This window comes from Astyanax mexicanus, chromosome 12, assembly GCF_023375975.1.
Source record: "Astyanax mexicanus isolate ESR-SI-001 chromosome 12, AstMex3_surface, whole genome shotgun sequence".
Taxonomy (NCBI): domain Eukaryota; kingdom Metazoa; phylum Chordata; class Actinopteri; order Characiformes; family Acestrorhamphidae; genus Astyanax; species Astyanax mexicanus.
The window spans coordinates 8,835,001-8,853,964 of record NC_064419.1 but is presented as its reverse complement, the minus strand read 5'-3'; the positions used below and the strand labels follow the sequence as shown (position 1 = coordinate 8,853,964).

General features: G+C 40.7%; 1 protein-coding gene across 1 annotated transcript in view; it reads right to left on the bottom strand.

Moving 5' to 3' along the window:
* The window catches only part of doc2d (double C2-like domains, delta), a 54,802-nt gene that overhangs the window by 21,212 nt on the left and 14,626 nt on the right, over positions 1–18,964 (bottom strand). Inside the window, exons 5-6 of the mRNA XM_022670836.2 lie at positions 11,976–12,085; positions 694–820 (exon numbers count right to left, since the gene is read on the bottom strand). Of these exons, the coding sequence (XP_022526557.1) occupies positions 694–820; positions 11,976–12,085 (237 nt within the window). The remainder of the gene's footprint in view (positions 1–693; positions 821–11,975; positions 12,086–18,964) is intronic.

The window sequence follows — 18,964 nt, the reverse complement described above, 5'->3', positions numbered from 1 at the left end:
GTATAACGGCTGTGGGAAAAAAGCTGTTCCGGTACCTGGTGGTCTTAGTACGGAGAGTCCCAGTGTCTGAAAAGTGTCTGAAAAGTGATTCACCAGTGTACTCTGTACACTGTAAATCCTATCTGAGAAAGTAAATGTTTCTCATTTGAAATTGCTTTAAGGAAATTTCATGTTATATTATTTCCTGCTTTACTCAATAGGCATTATACAGTGGCATGCCAAAGGTTATGGGACAGCTGCATGTTAACTGATCATGAAGTGTTCCATAAAGGGACAGCTTGGGAACACTTACACCTGTATACATTGTGAGGTGTAATCTTGTCAGTGTCAGTGGTCAGTGTGCTTATGGTTTGGACAGGTGTATTATGGGAGTTAGAGTGAGGTCTGATGGTGTGTGCAGATGGATAGGATGTTTCTTTTCTGAAATTGTGTGTGTATTTAATATTATATATGATCCACAGGGTAAAATGTATGCCTTAGAAGGAATTACCACCCACAGTGTACAGCGCAGTGGGTGGTAATGATGGTTGTTTGTGTAAATAGAATAAATAAGTGACAGAAATCACATCCACATGATGTACAAACATTTAAAACAGGTAAATAGATTAAGAAGTATGTTTTTAAAAAAATCTAAAAATATGTTATAGAATTATTAGGTATTTAGAGTAACTAAATAATGAGGCATTACCGTACCTGTGTGATTCTCTCTAAACCCATGTTGTATCGTTTGGTCTCTCCTTCGGTCAGCTTCTTCAGAGCCACTCGGACCTCGCCGATAAATTCATTACGGCCCAATCGGTCCATATCACACACACACAGCCTGCAGAAAGAGAGAGAGAGAGACTTTTTAATACTTACTTCCTTTATCGACCCTTAAATCTTTTTAATATTACTATTATTACTTTCTTTTATTATTGTTATTATTATTTTCTTTTATATTTGTTTACTTGTATTATTAACCCTTGTGTGGTGTTCATATTTTTGTTACTCGTTTACTTTGTTACTTGTATTTAATTCAGCAAAATTAAGCAATTCTACATTAAAATGCTTTACACATGCTTGCTTCACCTAAATTGCAAGCAATATAAACAGCTTACATGGTTAATATTTACCCTTTACCTTTCTTATGTTACATTTCTTTCAAAAAGTTTTTTTTATTAGTTTTTTAATAAAATATAAAAGAAAATGAATTAAACTCAAGATATGATTAGAAAATTTGTTTAGTTTCAAATTTACAAATGCAGCAATGTTTATTAGCCCTTGGCCAAACAGACTGTATGTAATATAAATGTGTAGGGGGGGGGCAATGCCAATGAGTATGAGTTGGAAAAAATATTTTTTTTGTATTATTTGATGAAAAATGAAAACGGGTCCCACAGACCCGAACACCACACAAGGGTTAAATGCTTTGGCAATGGTGTATATAATTGTATTCATGCCAATAAAGCACCACTGAACTAAAAGACAGAGAGAGAAACAGAGAGGGAGAAAGAGAGAGAAAATTGGGGAAACTTGGGGGCATGTTTGATTTTCTGCCAAACTATCGCTTTAAATAGAGCAGCAGAGTGAGAGTAATAACTGTAACCTTTTAAACATGTCCTGACTGTGCCCTGAGGGTTCTGTACCTGACTCTGGACCAAACTGACCAGAAATAAAAGAACATGACTTTGATTTAGAGTTTCTGTATAAACACCACTAAAACTCTCCAGAGCTCCAACAACTTCTCACTGTTAACTGCTGACTCCTACACGCTCCACATCAAAACAACACAGACTTGTAACATATAGTTTACTTAAGCAATAGAACACGAGAGGGAGTGTGTTATCGCGAAATAACATCACGGCTGTGATTTGCTCGCAGGCACGAGCCGAAGGCGAGTGCTGTAGATCATCACAGCCGTGATGTTGTTCGCGATAACACACGACTTTGAGTGTTCTATTGCTTTTATACAACAGTTTCTTTTTGTACTAAATAAATAAAGAAAATAAATCAAAGAACTTTAAGAAATTCAGTTTGAATATGCTTTAATATGAACTGTGCCTTCCGCCAAAAAGTAGTTCCACCACAACTTAACTGTATGGTTCAGGCAGACTAACACCACGAAAGTTAGCTTGAAAGCAAAATTGGGAATAGTGAATATGGTAACGTTAGGAGCGTGAAATAACACTAATACTCTCCTCTCCTGCTCCGTGGAGTCGTCTTCAGGTGAAAGCCGCGAATTTTAGCATTTCTGCTTATTTTCCTGGGTGGTGTTGGTTTTAGCCAGCTGGCTGGACTGTGGTTAGGTTAGCGTAGCTTGCTTTAGCTCAGCATTAACTTAGCTTAGCCTGGCTGGTTAGCGTTCTGGCTGTTAGACGGCATTAACTGAGCGATTTTCGTTCCCTTTTTTCCACGAAAGACGAGCCAGCGCTGCGGGCGAGCATGCCGCGGCTGAGCGCTAGTCTGTGCTAAGCTGACGCTGCTGCGGGTGTCCTGTGTATATACGCCGTTACTCGGCAACGCGTCGGCGGAGAGATACAAGTTTAGTGTGAGAAGGCCGTGATGTTAATATCATCACGGCTAGATCACTTCTCAACCAATCAGATTGTGAGGTTGGAACTAACTGTTGTATAAACACTGTTACATTACATCACTGTGTTACATCACTGACCTGTAACATGCTCACCACTGTTACACCACTGACCTGGAAGTCACACTCTCACATCAGTCAGCGCCAACACCATGCAACTGATTGGCTGTTTTATTATTATTGATTTCTATTGGATTTATTATATTATTCAATATTTTTTATTTAGTGTTATTTTTGTTCTAATCATTATTACCATATGTTTTCTGCCTTAAGGCATACGGCATAAACACGTGGAATAAAGAGAAAGAGACAGAGAGAGAGAGAGAGAGAGTTCACAGAAGTCACAGGATCTGCAGTGCTTTCCACTTCCTCTGTATTAGTCATACCTAACAGATGTTAGCACCAGCATGACACACACACACACACACACACACACACATACCAGTGCACAGTGCACTGATGTTTTTCTGTGCCAGTCTCAGTCATGTCTCTGAATATCATTCCCAACCGCACACTCCTCACCTCACCTTCAGCGTCACTGAGCTTCACACTATTCTCACCCTGAATATTTATACACACTCTTACATCACCTCAGCTGAGACCCCCAAACACACCCACCTCACTCTTTATATTTCACTCTCTCAGTCTGACTCTACATCTCACTTTCTCAATCTGACTCTACGTCTCACTCTCTCAATCTGACTCTACATCTCACTTTCTCAATCTGACTCTACGTCTCACTCTCTCAATCTGACTCTACATCTCACTTTCTCAATCTGACTCTACATCTCACTCTCTCAATCTGACTCTACATCTCAGTGTCCCATACTGACTATCCCCATCTCACTCTTTATATTTCACTTTCTCAATCTGACTCTACATCTCACTTTCTCAATCTGACTCTACATCTCACCCTCTCAATCTGACTCTACATCTCACTCTCTCAATCTGACTCAACATCTCACTTCTTAATCTGACTCTACATCTCACTCTTTACATCTCACTCTCTAAGTCTGACTCTACATCTCACTCTCTCAGTCTGACTCAACATCTCACTTCTTAATCTGACTCTACATCTCACTCTTTACATCTTACTCTCTCAGTCTGACTCTACGTCTCACTTTCTCAATCTTACTCTACATCTCACTTTTTCAGTCTGACTCTACGTCTCACTTTCTCAATCTGACTCAACATCTCACTCTTTACATCTCACTATTTACATCTCAGTCTAACTCAACGTCTCATTTTCTCAATCTGACTCAACATCTCACTCTTTACATCTCACTCTCTAAGTCTAACTCAATGTCTCACTTTCTTAATCTCACTCTTTACATCTCACTCTCTCAATCTGACTCTACATCTTACTCTCTCAATCTGACTTTACATCTCACTCTTTACATCTCACTCTCTCAATCTGACTCTACATCTCACTCTCTCAATCTGACTTTACATCTCACTCTTTACATCTCACTCTCTCAATCTGACTCTACATCTCACCCTCTCAATCTGACTCTACATCTGACTCTTTACATTTCACTCTCTCAATCTGACTCTACATCTCACCCTCTCAATCTGACTCTACACCTCACTCTTTACATCTTACTCTCTTAATTTGACTCTACACCTCACTCTTTACATCTCACTCTCTTAATCTGACTCTACATCTGACTCTTTACATTTCACTCTCTCAATCTGACTCTACATCTCACCCTCTCAATCTGACTCTACACCTCACTCTTTACATCTTACTCTCTTAATTTGACTCTACACCTCACTCTTTACATCTCACTCTCTCAATCTGACTCTACACCTCACTCTTTACATCTCACTCTCTCAATCTGACTCTACATCTCACTCTATACATCTCACTCTCTTAATCTGACTCTACATCTCACTCTTTATATTTCACTCTCTTAATCTAACTCTACATCTCACTCTTTATATTTCACTCTCTTAATCTAACTCTACATCTCACTCTTTACATCTCACTCTCTCAATCTGACTCTACATCTTACTCTCTCAATCTGACTTTACATCTCACTCTTTACATCTCACTCTCTCAATCTGACTCTACATCTCACTCTCTCAATCTGACTTTACATCTCACTCTTTACATCTCACTCTCTCAATCTGACTCTACATCTCACCCTCTCAATCTGACTCTACATCTGACTCTTTACATTTCACTCTCTCAATCTGACTCTACATCTCACCCTCTCAATCTGACTCTACACCTCACTCTTTACATCTTACTCTCTTAATTTGACTCTACACCTCACTCTTTACATCTCACTCTCTTAATCTGACTCTACATCTCACTCTTTATATTTCACTCTCTTAATCTAACTCTACATCTCACTCTTTATATTTCACTCTCTTAATCTAACTCTACATATCACTCTTTACATCTCACTCTCTCAATCTGACTCTACATCTTACTCTCTCAATCTGACTTTACATCTCACTCTTTACATCTCACTCTCTCAATCTGACTCTACATCTCACTCTCTCAATCTGACTTTACATCTCACTCTTTACATCTCACTCTCTCAATCTGACTCTACATCTCACCCTCTCAATCTGACTCTACATCTGACTCTTTACATTTCACTCTCTCAATCTGACTATACATCTCACCCTCTCAATCTGACTCTACACCTCACTCTTTACATCTTACTCTCTTAATTTGACTCTACACCTCACTCTTTACATCTCACTCTCTCAATCTGACTCTACATCTCACTCTATACATCTCACTCTCTTAATCTGACTCTACATCTCACTCTTTATATTTCACTCTCTTAATCTAACTCTACATCTCACTCTTTATATTTCACTCTCTTAATCTGACTCTACATCTCACTCTTTATATTTCACTCTCTTAATCTGACTCTACATCTCACTCTTTACATCTCACTTTCTAAGTCTGACTCTACGTCTCACTTTCTCAATCTTACTCTACATCTAACTTTCTCAATCTGACTCTACATCTCACTCTTTATATTTCACTCTCTCAATCTGACTCTATGTCTCACTTTCTCAATCTGACTCAACATTTCACTCTTTACATCTCAGTCTAACTCAACGTCTCACTCTCTCAATCTGACTCTACATCTCACTCTTTCAGTCTGACTCTACGTCTCACTTTCTCAATCTGATTTTACATCTCACTCTTTATATTTCACTCTCTTAATCTGACTGTACATCTCACTCTTTACATCTCACTCTCTCAATCTGACTCTACATTTCACTCTCTCAATCTGAATCTACATCTCACTCTTTACATTTCACTCCCCCATACTGACTCTTTCCACCTCTTTCTCACTCCCTACACCTCATTTTCTCCATCAAACTCTCTACATATCATTCTATATATCTCACTCTCTCAATCTGACTCTCCTTCTCACTCTCCCATACTGACTCTCTTCACCTCATTTTTCACATCTCATTCTCTACATCTCACTCTCTGCACCTCACTCTCTATTATACACTTTTGCATCTCACTCTCTCAATCTGACTCTACATCTCACTCTCTACACCTCACTCTCTCAAACTCACTCTCCACCTGTCATAATTCTACTTAAAATATCACTCTTCACCTCACTTTCTCAATCTGACTCTTTATATATCAATTTCAATCTAGCTCTCTCCAGCTCATTCTTTCCACCTTACTCTCTCTATCCCACTCTATCAGACTGACTCTCTGTATCTCACTCTCTCAATCTTACTCTCACTATCTGACTCTCTCCATCACTCTCACTGAAGCTGACTCTCTACATTTCACTCTATATTTTACTCTTTAAATCTTTCTCTCTATCTGACTCTCCCTTCCTTACTCTCTAAATTTCATTCCCTTTCTCACTCTCATTTTTAAAACATCTACCTCACGCTGTCTCTCACTGGCCACTTTATTGAAAATCCCTTTATTTGCTCATGTGATTGTTTATGCTGAGGTTATGTTTGTTCATAAACACTTAGTTGGACAGGTGAGAGACTCATCAGTACTCTCCCTCTTTCTCACTCTCTCTCCCTCTCTCTCTCTCTCTCTCTTTCTCTCTTTCACTGTGTCTCACTCTGTGTGCTGTAGACTTGCTAAGATGATGTCGATGCCCCCTGAGGCTGGTTAAAGCTGTTCTGTTTAGAAAATAAACAGCTTATTGGTGTGTCTGAAACATCCAAAGAAAAAGTCTGAAACTTTTTTTCACTAGTTTCTAATTTTTTTCTCATAAAAAAAAACATGAGCTCTCTTTCTGCTTTGATAGACTACTGAAATATTTTTGTGATGCCACCAAAACTACACCTGCCAACACCAGGCCCACTGACACCAGACCTACTGACACCAAATCTACTGCCACCAAAACTAGACATGCCAACACCAGGCCCACTGACACCAGACCTACTGACACCAAATCAATTGACACCAAAACTACACCTGCCAACACCAGGCCCACTGACACCAGACCTACTGACACCAAATCTACTGACACCAAAACTAGACATGCCAACACCAGGCCCACTGACACCAAACCTACTTACATCAAACCTACTAACCCTAAAACTAGACCCACCAACATCAGGCCCACTGACACCAAACCTACTGACATCAAAACTAGACCTGCCAACATCAGGCCCACTGACACCAAACCTACTGACACCAAAACAAGACCCTCCAACACCAAATCCACCAACACCAGGCCCACTGACACCAAAACCAGACCCTTCAACACCAGGTCCATCAACACCAGACCTACTGACACCAAAGCTGCTGACACCAAAACTACACCTGCCAACACCAGGTCCACCAACACCAGACCCACCAACACCAGACCTACTGACACCAGACCGACTGACAACAAACCTACTGAGACCAAAACTAGACCTGCCAACAACAGGCCCACTGACACCAGACCTACTGACACCAAACCTACTGACTCCAAAACTAGACCTGCCAACACCAGGCCCACCGACACTAGACCCACCATCACCAGGTCCACTGACACCAGATCGACTGACAACAAACCTACTGAGAACAAAACTAGACCTGCCAACACCAGGCCCACCGACACTAGACCCACCAACACCAGGCCCACTGACACCAAATCTCCTGACACCAAAACTAGACCAACCAATACCAGGCCCACCGACACCAAACCTACTGACACCAAAACTAGAACGACAACCACAGGCCCACCGACACCAAACCTAACTACACCAAACCTACTGACACCAATACTAGACCCACCAACACCAGGCCCACCGACACCAGAACTACCATCACCAGTCTAAAAAACACAAACAGGCTGATTGATTCTGTGAGCTGTGATCACTGAAGGTAAAATTGGATTTAAATTAAGTTTCCTTTATTTTGCTGAACTATCGCTTTAACTCTTGCAGAATCATCAGATTCAGCCATATGGAGCTTTATCTGCTCCGCCCGGCTCGAGGTGTGAACTGTTCTCGCCTGAGCCGGAGCTGCTGCTGCTGCTGCTGCTGACTCAGTGGAGGCTGAGCTGGTTCCTCTGAATGCTTGGATGTTTTCTGGGCCTGGGTCCAGTTCCTCACACTTCACTAAAGACTGGGAGCCACTTTTTAACTTTTTACTCTTACATAAACAATAGAAATCAGGGCACTGCGTGAAAAGGGGGCAGGAGTGGGCATTTTCCTTCTCTACTGCACCCACTGACAAACACACCAACACCAGACCCACCAACCCACCAAAACTACTGACACCACACCCCCCAACAACAGCTGCAGTACTCATTACTGTTACCCTCACTGCTTTAAAGGCCAACATATCCACAGAGGAATTTAAACTGATTCATCAATTCAATTAGGACATAAGATTATGACCAAAACATACACACCATTGTGATTTAATAAAAAAAGATATAGTTTGGGACAAATGATCAATATTATGAATAGTCTAAATTGACCAATATCTCTATAATTATTTATTGATTTGAACAAATGAGACCAATCATTCTCTTGCACACATTTTTTTTTCTTGCTTTTCTGTTGCTCTTGTGCTGTTTCTCTTATACTGTCTCTCTCTCTTATGTTGTCTTTCTGGGGCTGTATCTCTCAAACTGTCTCTATCTTATGTTGTCTTTCTTTCACACTGTCTTTCTCCCACGTTTCTCTCGCTTGCTCTGTCTGTCTCTTTCTTGTGCTCTTTGTCTCTTCTTTCATTATGTATTTCACAGTCTCTCACATTGTCTCTCTGTCTCATGCTGTCTTTCTCTCATACTGTCTCTCTGCCATGCTGTCTGTCTTTCACACTGTCTCACTTGTGCTGTTTTTCTCTCACACTGTCTCTTTCTCTTGTCCTGTCTTTCTCCCCCACTGTTTCTCTCTCTCTCCCTCACTCTTTCTCTGTCTTGTGCTGTTTGTCTCTCCCACTGTCTCTTTTTTCATTATGTATTTCAGACTCTCTCTTATTGTCTCTCTCTCTCATGCTGTCTTTCTCTCATACTGTCTCTCTCCCATGCTGTCTGTCTTTCACACTGTCTCCCTCTTCTGCTTGCCCTCAACTGTGCTGTCTCTCTCTTGTGCTGTCTCTGTTTTGTACCGTTTCTTTTCTACACTGTCTATATCTTGCATTGTGTATTTTGCAGTCTTCCACACTGTCTTTTTCTCACACTGTCTCTCTCCTTGGTGCTGTCTTTCTCTCACACTGTCTCTCTTCTTGGTGCTGTCTTTCTCTCACACTGTCTCTCTCTTTCTTTCTCTCACATTCTCTCTCTCACGCTGTCTCTTCCATGCTGTCTTTCTCTCCAACTGTCTCACTATCTTGCGCTGTCGTTCTCTCCCACTGTCTCTCTCTCTCTTTTGCATTGTGTATTTGGATGTCTCTCCCATCCTGTACTTCTCCTACACTGTCTCTCTCTCTCTCTTATGCTGTCTTTCTCTCACACTGTTTCTGTCTTGCGCTGTTTGTCTTTTACACTGATTCTCACTTTTGTTGTATATTTTGCAGTCTCTCAGATTGTCTCACTCTCGCTGTCTTTCTCTCAAACTGTCTCTCTCCCACACTGTCTGTCTTTCACATTGTTCCTCTCTTATGCTGTATTTTTCTCGTAGTGTCTCTCTCTCCCGCGCTGTCTGTCTTTCTCGCACTGTCTCTCTTTCTCTTGCACTATCCTTCTCTCTCAATGTCTTACTTTCTCTTGCATTGTGTATTTCGCAGTCTTTCACATGGCCTCTCTCCTATGCTGTCTTTCTCTCCTACTGTCTCTCTCTTTTGTGTTGTCTTTTTCTCACACTGTCTCTCTCTCTAGTGCTGTCTCTCTCTCTTGTACTCTCCCTGTGACTCATCATATACACATACTCTCATCAAATATAAGAGAATGCAAATGAATAAAATGAGACATTCTGTAAACACTGTAAAATAATAATATGGTGCAAAAAGTATATACATTAATATTTATAGTTTTATAGGTTAATAAGAAAGGGTCAGCTGAAGGTGGATGCGTGGGTGTAAGTAGACTGTTATAATTATCAAATAATTAATATTTAATTGGACTGTTCCTCAGGCAGTGGCATGTTGCCAATTATTTGTCATATTTATTAAGAACAAAACTTATAGTTTAAATATGTAAATTTATTAGTGAACTTGTTTGGCAACATTCTCTATTTTGGGCGGTGGAGGAGGAGGTGAAGTTCTTTCTATTTTCTGCACTTCATGCCTTTCTGTCTCCATCTCTCACTTTCACTCTATCACACTTGAGTGCGCCTGTTTTCTCTCTTGTGGTGTGTAATCCTGAAAAGTGGGGTGTGTTTGACTTCAATACCTAAAGCAGTGATACACACACACCCACACACAACCACACACACACACACACACACACAAACACACACACACACACAGAAGTGGAGCATGGTGTTCTCATCATTAGCATATGCTCTCAGAGTGATTAACGAGGTGAGCTAAGAGACTCGAGGGATCTGCCGCCCAAACAATAGAAACACCAGCAGCTTCGGCTCAACAGACAGCAAACAATTCCCACACCTGATCTCTCACACACCTGATCTCTCACACCTGATCTCACACACACCTCATCTCACACCCCTGATCTCTCACACCTGATCTCACACACACCTGATCTTTCACACCTGATCTCACACACCTGATCTCTCGTACACCTGATCTCTCACACCTGATCTCTCGTACACCTGATCTCTCACACCTGATCTCACACACCTGATCTCTCACACACCTGATCTCTCACACACCTGATCTCATATACCTGATCTCTCGCACAACTGATCTCACACACCTGATCTCTCACACACCTGATCTAATATACCTGGTCTCTCCCACACCTGATCTTTCACACCTGATCTCACACACCTGATCTCTCGTACACCTGATCTCTCACACACCTGATCTCTCACACCTGATCTCTCACACCTGATCTCTCGTACAACTGATCTCTCACACCTGATCTCTCACACACCTGATCTCTCACACACCTGATCTCATATACCTGATCTCTCCCACACCTGATCTCTCACACCTGATCTCCCACACACCTGATCTCTCACACACCTGATCTCTCAACCTGATCTATCACACACCTGATCTCTCACACCTGATCTCTCACACACCTGATCTCTCACACACCTGATCTCTCACATACCTGATCTCTCACACCTGATCCCTCACACCTGATCCCTCACACCTGATCTCTCACACACCTGATCTCTCCCACACCTGATCTCCCACACCTGATCTCCCACACCTGATCTCTATCACACCTGATCTCCCACACCTGATCTCTCAAACCTGATCTCCCGCACCTGATCTCTCATACACCTGATCTCTCACACCCGATCTCTCACACCCGATCTTATATACCTGATCTCTCACACCTGATCTCACACACCTGATCTCTGACACACCTGATCTTTCACACACCTGATCTCTCAACCTGATCTCACACACCTGATCTCTCACACCTGATCTCTATCACACCTGATCTCCCACACCTGATCTCTATCACACCTGATCTCTCCCACCTGATCTCTCCCACCTGATCTCACACACATCTGATCTCTATCACAACTGATCTCACACACCTGATCTCTATCACACCTGATCTCACACACCTGATCTTTCACACCTGATCTCTCACACACCTGATCTCACAGACCTGATCTCTCACACCTGATCTCTCACACCTGATCTCATATACCTGATCTCTCACACCTGATCTCTCACACACCTGATGTCACACACACCTGATCTCTCACACCTGATCTCTCACACTCCTGATCTCTCACACTCCTGATCTCTCACACACCTGATCTCTCACACACTTGATCTCTCACACACCTGATCTCACACACCTGATCTCCCACACACCTGATCTCTCACACCTAATCCCATCCAGACTGCAGATTGTACCTGAGGGTTTTTGTGGTCATGTCGGCTGCTGTGATTCCGTGGTACATCAGTGTCTCGTTCCACACTGGGTTCAGCGTGTTCTTCAGGGTCTTAGTGCGCAGTTTATTTGCCTAAGTGATAGAAACAGGTGGATGGTTAGCAACCAACATAATACCATAACAACCACTTATAGCAACACCATAGCGGACACCTAGTAACTACTTATAATAATACCATAGCAAAACACCATAGTAAGTAATGGTGTAATAGCAACACCAAGTAATACCATAGTAACACCTCAGCATCCCCCTGGGATACAATGGTGACCACCCTACAGCACTATAGCAACCACATAGTGCTGCAGGATGCCATACAGAAACTGTATACCTCCATGTTCAACCATATTCATCTCATATTCAGGCTAGAGGAGCCCAACAGGGTACTAGAGCCTTCTTTCAACTGTACAGCTTTCCCCAATTAACGTATCCTTTTACTCAAATTTTGTAATCACTTATATACAATATATTGCTAAAAGTATCCTGTGCTGGCCTGCATTGTGTTTGCTGATGCAAGACTTGGATGGAGCTGCTCAGCCATGGAAACTCTTCATTCCATAAAGCTCTCTACGCTCTGCTGTTCTTGAGGTAACCTCTGACCCCGCTCTGTTATTTTACGCTTCCACTGTGTTGTAATATCACTGACAGTTGGCTGTGGAATATTTAGTAGTGAGAAAATTTCACAACTGAGAGCGACCCGTTCTTTCATTAATGTTTGTAGAAGCAGTCTACATGACTAGATGCTTGTTTTGATCTATGATCAGTTTTTTATTTGGAGTTAATTGATTTGGATGGGTGAGTGAATACTTAGAATACATAGTTATATCATTTTTATATTCAAAATTCCATTATACAGCTTTATTTCATTCCAGCTATCAACTTCTGACTGTCATATCTTTTTTGTTAACATGTGTATATTTTTACCACAGTTAACTAGATCACTCTGACTGACACAGACAGTGCTGTGGGATTCAGTGTTCCAGACTTGTGAGTTCTTTATTTTGTGAAAGTTCAATTCCACTGTGGCAAACGCCAGACAGCACAGCTGTGTTCAGTACAGGGGCAATCACCTAGCCCGGCACAGTATGCTGAAGCACAGAATCACAGTTAGAAGCAGTACCTTAATGTTACAGTAAACTAACCATAACCTGTCATAAACAGCTGCCTCTCTACAAGACTGAATGCTGAAGGTATTCTGTGTTATTAATGTGTACCGATACTAATATTACAGTAGGATCCTTTAAAGCTCACCTTCCGCGAAAATCCGATTTTTCTTGTTTTTTGTGGAATACAGTAGGTCTCTCCGAGTTGAATGTGTACACCTGCACATTAAACTGTTTTGCAGCCCCCATTGTCTGCAGGAGCTAAGCAAAGAAATCCCCCCTCCCCCCCTCCGAAAAACGGGTGAATTTTGAATTATCTTTCTGCCTACGTAGGCAGAAACTCACAGACCAGCCCACCTTGGCTCGAGAAACTCCCAGAGGCGGAGCTGAAGCGACGCAACATCACCGCTCATCAGTTAGGAGGTGGGAGGCAGTGAGCGGCAGAGCGGCGGAGGGGCGTCGCAGTGCTCCTAGCCAATCAGAGGAGAGATATTTGCATGCTGTTTGCATGTATGAATATTCATGAGCAAAGCTGGAATCCGGTCATTTTGGACACACCCCTAAAACAGTCCATTAAAAAAGAGCTATACAGAGACACCTGAGCACTTTTTTTTTTACAAAAACGGCTCACGTCATTCATTCATACTAGAGACCACAACTAGACATTTTAAAATGAAAGAAAAAAACGACGGAAGGTGAGCTTTAAGATTATTAAAATGCCCTGTAATGCTGGCTTTACACCTAACGTTTTTTAAACGATTTCACAGTCGCAGACAAATTTCCTGTGTGAGTCTGGCTAGAGTCGAGCTGCAGTCGAGTTGCGGTCGGGTCATCTGGCACGACTGAAAGTTCAAGTCAGTTGCATTTAATATTATCGCAAGTCTTGAAACACGACATGAACGAACTCAACAGCCAATAGGAGAGCTACAGGAAGAGGCAAGAATATATTTCACGTGACTGTTCACGTGCAAACGATTTAAACAGAACACATTTTACAGTTATCAGGTCTTATGAGGTTCTTATATTTATATGTACAGTATTGTAAATACAGGTAGCACTTTAAAGTCACTATATTTAATGTCATTTTATGTTGCACTACTTTGTCGTATTGTGCAGTGTTATTTTTAATACAAACAAGTTTAATAATTACGCATTTTTCAAGAATGATGTTTTTTATTGCATTATTTCTATCTAAAACAAAGGCAAATGTATAGCAGTGAAATTGTAATTCTTTGCTAAGGTTGTAGCAAAAAATGGGGGGTAATGAAGCTTATAGGACGAGTTGAACTTTTTTGTACTCAAAGGTACACTCTTCATAATTGTATCCTCAATGGTATAATATTGGTCTTTACAGGGTCAGATTTGTTACCTCTGAAGTACAAAGTAATTTCTAACAGAAATCAGTACATATTTGTACCATTTAACCAGCCAAAGGGTACATTCAGTATTCTGCATCACTGTACTAATGAACAATATATTTTTTTTTTTATTTGAAAGCCAGACAATTTTGGATCATCAAGTTTTTGAGCCATATTTAGTTGATGATAATGTTTATAATCTTTATAATCTTTACTGGCACAAAAACCATGGGTACAAAAAAGGACTTTCACTGAAAGGTACTTTTTTGTACCTCAATATAAGGTACAGCCCCAGCGACAAGCTTTGTACCTGTACTTACTTTTCTTAGTGTGTATTAAAAAAATATAAGGAACTAACAGTGTTGCAGAAAAATAAACTGTTAATGGGGACAAAAGTTGTGAGTCTCTTATAAATCACAGTATTGATGTACACTTTAAATGTTATATATGTAATATATATTGTATGTAAACTCCACCAGAAGCATGATGAGAAATAATCTCAGAAAGAATCTAGTTGCAGTCTTGCAGTTAGTGATCCCCAGTCTTTGTAAAATCTTAGTCAGTGTGAGTAAAAATTCTGTGACGAGTCTTTAGATGTGAGAGGGTGTCAGACTTTGTGTAGTGTATGGACAGCTTAAGTCGTGAGGTGGGCGGAGCCTACATGAGCATTCATGAGTCTGGACCCCATGACCCTGATGTTGCTGGTTCACCAGTTGTCTTTCCTTGCACACTTTTGGCAACTACTGGTTTTAATGTTTTGGCTGATTCTCCTGTTACACTGGATTCCTATATATGTATGTATGACATCTATGTGAAGAAAATCATGCAACGCTGAATATAACCCTAACTCCATTTTCTTTTTATGACACACATAATTACACATACACACAATCCTATAGGCTCAGGGCATTGAGAGGCGGAGTCTAAAATGCCCTAGAGATTTTGGCTACACAATCGACCTATCAGCTGCAGCCTGTAGGTGAGACAGAAAAGAGTGTGCAAGAGGGAGATGGAACCTGTGTCTGTGTGTGTGTGTGTGTGTGTGTGTGTGTGTGTGTGTGTGTGTGTGTGTGTGTGTTTTAGTGCAAGTGTTTCATTTATCCTTCCCCCAGGACACACACACACACACACACACACACACACTTCGCTCACGCATGCATGCACCTCCCTTCACACACAAATGTCCTTCCCTTCACCTCCTTTGTCATGTGGACACACATACACCCCCCCCACCCCCACACACACACCAACAGGTGTCACACACACAATCCGCAGCCAGCCAGGTTCCAGCAGAGTAATGATCGTTAAATCACAGCGTCACATCATTAGGAAAACTCACGCATCGCCCTTCTCCTGACTGACACACACACACACACACACACACACACAAAAACACACATATAGACACACATTGTGTGCTTTTCTCTAATAAGCCTTTTGTAACTGTTTAATTCTAAAAATGTCATAATAAAAATCCATGCATTCCACAATACTTAAAAGATATTCACACACAGATTATACCATGTGATTAAATGTTTCAGGTGTTATTTTTTCTCGTTCTTCCTGCAAACACGTCTTTAACCATGTTACATTTTGGTGTCCAGCATGTGGTTTTGCACTGTCTTGTTAAAAATCTTGGCCCTAAGAGCAACATGTGTTGGGGTACAGGGGTCGGCAGTAGGTGGCCCGTGAGGTTGTTTAAACTATAATGAACAATAATGGAAAAAAAAAAAAAATAATATATATATATATATATATATATATATATATATATATATATATATATATATATATATATATATATATATATAATGATTCTCTGGCAAGCTTTTGTTTATATTCCTCCCCTGTCTCTCTGTCACGTTGGCGTGACTTTAGTTTCTGCCCCTTCGCGTCTATCCGCCCGTTCTTGAGCTCCTTATCTCCTTATAAGGGTGTTTTTTTCCCGTCCGTGTCCCAATTCACTAGCCTGGGCAGCAGTAGTGTATTGAACCGTGACATTGACGACACGGGTTAGACCCCAAATGAGGTCAGTGATAATGATTCAATAATAAGAAAAGAACTAGGCGAAAATTGTCTCCATGGGAGCTTTCGTGATGCAGTGTCACCTGAGGGAACAGAGATAATGGGTGTTTAGTTTAGGCTATTGCATTTGCCTTTAAAACACTGCATTTCCACAGGATTAGTTAAATGGTTTAATAATAGTATGCACTGTAGAGGGAGAAATACGCAAATCCCTTCCAATCTTTCTTTGCACAAAATTGTTTTTTAATGAAGGTTTTATTTCATCATCATTTTTCATAAGGTCCCAACATTTCCAGATTTGGGGTTTGTATGTTATCATGCATTAAAGTACATTAGCACGGCTAAACACAGCAAGAGCATCCGGAAGGCTGAGTACTTTCCTCACTCTCGTCCAGGGAGACACTGTGAGCTGTTTTGGAGAGCACTCTGATGGAGCGAGGGATGAGCGTGGAGTAGGTAGAGGAGGAATGGTGGGGTTAATTACCCAGAGAGCCGAGACACCTTGATGAATTCTTAAACGTGGCACTGCCTCCTGGACATGCCACATTAATCCCGACACAAGATTCCCCTCTCTCTCTACCTCCCTTCCTCTCTCTCTCTCTCCTGCTTTCTATCTCTATCTCTTTCTCTCTCTCTCTCTCTACCCGAGGCAGATGGAGATGTTTCTGTAACTGGAGAACACACTCGTTAGCTGCTGGAGATGATTTCTCTATTCTAGAGTAAAGGAGGGCAGCTGGCATGTCCAAAAATATTTAGACACCTGCTCCTTCAGCATTTCTCCTGAATTCATAGCTACTAGCTGGGGGTTTGTCCCCTTATTTACTGTAGTATCAGCCTCTACACTGGAAAGCTACTTTTGGCAGTGTGGGCAGTGTGCCAAATCCTGCTGGAAAATGAAATCCACATCTCCATATAAGTGTCAGCAGAGGGAAGCATGTAAGGAAGTGCTGTAAGGAAGTAGAGTCTGGAGGAGGAAGAGTGGAGAGACACACAGCTCAAGCTGTTTGAGGTCAGTGATGGTTTGGATATAGAGACATGTCATCTGCTGGTGTTGATCCACTGTGTTTTATTATCAAGTCTAAAGTCAGTGCAGTTTTGTTTTCCCACAAAATCTTACAGCACTTCATGCTTCCCTCTGCTACTGACAACTTTTATGAAGATGTGGATTTCATTTTCCAGCAGGATTTGGCACACTGCCCACACTGCCAAAAGTATCAATTGGTCTTATATAATTTTTATATTAACTGAGACACAGATTTTTTTCTTTTTTAGCTTGATAAAAGCCATAATTATCAAAAATAAAATAAATAAAAGCATTAAATAGATCACTCTGTGTGTAATACATCTATTCACATTTTGAACTGAATTACTGAAATAAAGTAACTTTTCAATGATATTGTATTATTTTAAGATGCACTATAGTTTTACATAAAAGCCAAAACTCCAAACGAGTATAATTTAATAAACTGCTCTGGAAAAAAAGAAGACACCACTTCAAAATGATCAGTTTCCCTGATTGTTTCTAGGTTATTTATAGGTATATATTTGAGAAAATTGATCATTGTGGTTTTATTCTATAAACTACGGACAACATTTCTCCCAAATTCCAAATAAAAATGTTGTCATTTAGAGCATTTATTTGCTAAAAATGAGAAATGGTCAAAATAATGAAAAAGGTATTGTGCTTTCAAACCTTAAATAATGCAAAGAAATATCAATATTTGGTGAAATTACCCTGATTTTTAATCACAGCTTTCATGCATCTTGGCATGTTCTCCTCCACCAGTCTTACACACTGCTTTTGGGTGACCTTATTTCACTGCTGGCACAAAACTTTAAGCAGATCAGCTGTGTTATTCTTTTGTAATCTGTGCTATTTTCTACCAATTATTGATTATGAACTATTTCTTTAGATAAAACTTTAGTTTTGTTGTTGTTTCTAAATGAATATGAACTTGTTTTCTTTGCATGATTTGAGGTTTGAAAGGAATGCATATATTTTTTTAATTTGACCATTTCTCATGTTCTGCAAATAAACGCTCTAAATGATCATATTTTTATGTGGAATTTGGGAGAAATGTCATCAGTAGTTTATATAATAAAACCAAAATGTTTATTTTACTCAAATATTTACCTATAAATATTTAAATAAGAGAAACTGATCTCTTAATTTTTTTGAAAGCTGTAGATGTTTGCAGCATCTAATTTAATGTCCATTTTATGATGAGAGGAAGCAAAGGTGGTAGTAGGCGTTTCTAATAAAGTGGCCCGTGAGGGTATTTGCTAACGGAGCTGTGTGGTTTAGGGCAGTTAGCATAATTATTCCTGCTGGCGTATTTTTCCATCCCATCAGCTGTCCCATTTGCAAGTGTGTTTTTGGCCGGGGAGCGTATTTCCGTGCCTGTAGCAGATTTTGTTCTCGCTTTCTGATTGGCTGGCCCTGCTCACTCTAATTCGAGGCTCTTGCA